Consider the following 4,175-nt stretch of genomic DNA (forward strand, 5'->3'; position numbering starts at 1 on the left):
TCAAGAAGACCAAGGCACAATGTGAGGTGCACTGGCAAAGGTTATAAAAGGCAATAAAAGGGATTCCACAAGTATGTCAGAAGTAAGAGGAAGACCAAAGAAAATGTAGGTCCCTTAGTGAATGCAAAAGTCAGCTTACTTATTGATGATGTAGAAAAGGCTAAAGTATCAATGATCTTTTTTACTTCAGTCTTCATGAATAAAGTCATCTGTCAGATGGTGAGCACAGTTGATAGCAGAGAGGGAAGGAGATACACAGCCTGGAGTAGTGAAAGAATACTTTAGGGTTTACTTAAACTAGATGCTTTCAAGTTGTCAGCACCGGATGGGATGCACCCCACAGTACTGAAGAAATTGGTTGAGGTAATTTCAGAACCATGGGGTATACTTTTGAGAACTCATGGAGATCAGGCGAAGTCCTGGACAACAGTGTAATGAAGGGGAGGCAAATGGGTCATTGGCCCTAGGTGGCAACCCTGGGGGGTGGGGGAGTGGAGTGGGAGGCATCCAAAAACAGAAGCAACTGCGTTTCCAGTATCACTACCACTGTGCCAGTGTCAGTGCAGTGCACCCACTGATGCCGCCCATGGAGTTGCACAAGGGCGCTGTTGCACAAGCTGATTGAAAAAGGGCAAATATAGTCCCCATCTTTAAGACAGGGAAGAAAGAGGATCTGGAGAATTACAGATCAGTCAAGCTATTTTGAATCACCTGGGGTGATCAGGAACAGCCAGCATGGATTCACCAAGAGAAAGTCAACCTGACCAACCTGATTTCCTTCTATGAAGAAGTGACTGGCTCTTTTGATGATGGGAGAGCAGGAAGTACTTGTAGGAAGCAATTTTTTAATTTAGAAGCATTGGGGATTTCAGGATTGGGTCTGTAGTTGAAAGGTGTATGATTTCTATTATGGCACTTAGTGAAGTAGTGTGGAAGTGAAGGCAGAGTCCTGTGCATCCTGGCAGGGATGAAAGAATTGGATAAGATCATTGAACTAAGTGCGGATGGTAAGACCATGCTGTCCTGAGAAGAGAGCTCTGTCTAGTAAAGGAAAAGGATGAGGTGGATCAGGGAGGATGACAGCCTGTTGGTGAAGTAAAGGACTGAGCATTTTTTTAATTTTATTTTTTAATTATTATTGTTGGTTTGGACTCTCTAATGTTGCTGTGGTAGCTAGAAGGGTGGTCCTGAAGTCCTCTGAGGCCACCCAAAAGAAGTCCCAGTGCTGAAGGCTAAAAGCAGGGTAGACAAACACTTGACAGAGTAGATCCTGCCGTGAACAGGGGATTGGACTAGATCATAGGTATCAAAGATACAGATCACGGACCAGATTTGGCCTGTGGAGCCTCATAATCCAGCCCTTGGTGCTGCCTCTGGGTTCAGAGTGGACCAACATGCAGCACATAGCAAACACCAAACCAGCCCCACATGCAGGGCCCAGAGTATATACCATACATGGTGCCTGCTTCAGCCACTCTGGGACCCACACTGCACGCAGTGCCTCCCCCCACCCACGCTTAGCTACTCCGAGGTGAGTGCTGTGTGCACTATGGATCCTGGAATGGTCCTACATGGGTGCTGCATGCATTGGATCCAGCATGGGGGAAGGGGGTTGCAGCTCCATGGACTTTATCCAGTCCATGGGACTACCCACATGCCATTCATCCAGCCCATGGACCAGCTCTGTACCACTCATCCAGCCCATGGGGCCAGATGAGTTTGACAGCCCTGGACTGGATGATCTCTTGAGGTTCCTTCCACCTCTATTTTTATATGACTCTATGATTACATAGGGCTGTGGTTCCAGCCCATTAATGTGTGTTAGTTAGGTTCTAAAATAGTACCCCACATTGGTTTCAGTGGAGCCTGATTCTGATTTCACAATATCATGATCCTTAGAGAGGCAGGAAAATTAATTCAAACAAATGTTAAAAGTAGATTAATCAAGACTACATTGTACCCTAGCATGGACCCATTCAGAATTAAAGGGCCTTACTTTAGCTTAGTTTAGTTTACTTGGGAACAAATGTTGATTTCCCCCCTGTGCCCTAGAAGCACATCATGTGTCATACATTTTAAACTTATTGTAATAGGTAACTTGATCTGCTTTTTCAGCTTTTTTCTTATGATTAAAAGGGAAGTGACTCTCTCCTATCCAGATAGCAGCTCTCAGTAATCCAGTGTCAGCCTTCATGGCCTATACATTGCTATACATGGTCTGAAAACTCACCTTGTATACAAGTTCACTTTCAGGAACAATCTGAAAAGCATTTGTAAGTGGATTTGAATTTATTATGATAGGATATTGTACAGCTACTTCTGCACGAGATGGTGATAACTTTACACTGAACACATGAACCGAAGCATTGGCTGGAGAATTTTCTGCAATGTTGCCTGTAGCTGGTAAGTTTTCAAGCAACAGAGTGCCTCCTCCTGCAAATTTGAAAAGGAATGTGAAATTACTTCTGTGAGTAGTCAGCAGCATAAGAGCGTTTATCTTGTACTAAGCACTATCACTGCTGAACACCAATGAGCTGGTGCTCTTCCTACTTCAGCTGTAGTGAATTGTGGCATTACAGTGCTATAGATGCTCTGCAAATGACAGGGAAATCAAACCATTTATTTTATGCTTAAGTAATGCAGTACTTCCATTAAAAAGGATTGATGTTTAATGTAGTTTCATTATTTCACTGCTTACATTCATGCAATAGCTAGGAAACATAAGCTGTTTCCATTACCCAACCAATCACCACTGCAGCACCATCTATCACTTTTCCACATGAATCACAATAAAAATAAATTAAGTGAAACAAGAATGTGTGGTTAAAAAAAGTGATCCCAGTTTCTTTGTGAATTCTGCTCTTAACAGGTCATGTTTTCTTCCTTTCTCCTTTACCACTTTTTCCAACATGCCTTGTAAATTAAATCAAGAAAGGTAAGGCTAATTCTGCAACCTGCTAATGAGCACCACCTGGAAGGCTGAGTGCTCTCAACCCCTGGTAAGGTGAGTGCATTGTGATAGGTTGGTATTACCTTGTAAGCAATTTGGATCCACTACCTGGGTTAGGTTTTGGGGGAGATTGGGGGGCAGGGCAGGGGGTTGGTTTTTCCCCCTTAAAAGTTCATATACTTGGGTTCCAAGTTCATATTTCATCTCCTAATGAAGTGACCTGCAACCAGCAGCTGACTGAAATGTAGGACTGGAAAGGGCCCCCTTGGCCCTCAACTCCAGTAACAAATTTTCAGGCAAGTATTTATCCCAGGGATTCTCAATATCTTCTTCTCAATAAGGCCCCAGAAACTGCAAGAACACACTATGCTATGTCATAAATTAAAAGCAGGAGAGATGAGGATAGTGCCAATATCCTGCCACAGCAGTGCCAGGGGAATAGATAGTTGATATATGCTCATAAGATTCTCGCAAGGAGCCCCTACCCCTGCTACTAGAAGTGAGTGAGCACAGTGCTACAGGGAGGCTAGCTGTGAAGTGGTAAGCCTGTTGACAGGAGAGACAGGCAGCAGGTGTAGATAGTAAAGAGGCAGGCCAGGGCAATAAGCTTGTTAATTAGAAAGAAAAAGAAACCTGGCCCTGAAGACTACAAGTCTGGTGACTGGAAGATAGGGAAGGAAGGGCTATGAAAACCTTGCCCAGTGCTGGCCCTAATGGAAGGAAGAAGAATAGCTGAGTACTGCTTAGAGGTAAGTGCTTTTGCATTTGAGTTGTTTATGTCCTAAGACCAGGAAACCTGTTAGTGAGTGCCACATGTGCCTTGGCACTTGATCTTCTGTAGATGTGTCTAACGGCTCTTGATATAACAGCATGGGTTATTCTGCAGAGACTCCTGCTTTTAGCTTTGGAGGTCCTTGGTGCTGGCCAAAATAGAGGCAGCCACCACAGGCCATCTATGGCCATGTAAGGATTGGCAATCTGGAAGGGCCCAATGTGAGCCCCTGGTTAGTAGACAGTCAGCAGACAGCAGAATTTCAGGTTATATTTTTGCCTTTATTTCCCCCTTCTTTTCCCCTTCTCCATGTCATAAAAATCTATAGGTCCTTAAGATTGTGGAGAAGAGTCCAGGAAATCAATTGAAAAAGATTGGTAGAGTGGAAAGGAACAAGCAGTGGGACTACAAAGCCATGTTTGTTCAGAATATTTACTATGCCCAGCAACACTG

At 44.0% G+C, this 4,175-nt stretch overlaps 1 protein-coding gene across 1 annotated transcript in view; it reads right to left on the reverse strand.

Moving 5' to 3' along the window:
* Nucleotides 1-4,175, reverse strand: part of CDHR3 (cadherin related family member 3) — a 102,682-nt gene that overhangs the window by 85,867 nt on the left and 12,640 nt on the right. Inside the window, exon 2 of the mRNA XM_019509329.1 lies at nt 2,231-2,433. Within this exon, the coding sequence (XP_019364874.1) occupies nt 2,231-2,433 (203 nt within the window). The remainder of the gene's footprint in view (nt 1-2,230; nt 2,434-4,175) is intronic.

The sequence above is a fragment of the Gavialis gangeticus genome, unplaced genomic scaffold (genome assembly GCF_001723915.1).
Source record: "Gavialis gangeticus isolate Ggan-Ray unplaced genomic scaffold, GavGan_comp1, whole genome shotgun sequence".
Classification (NCBI taxonomy): Eukaryota; Metazoa; Chordata; order Crocodylia; family Gavialidae; genus Gavialis; species Gavialis gangeticus.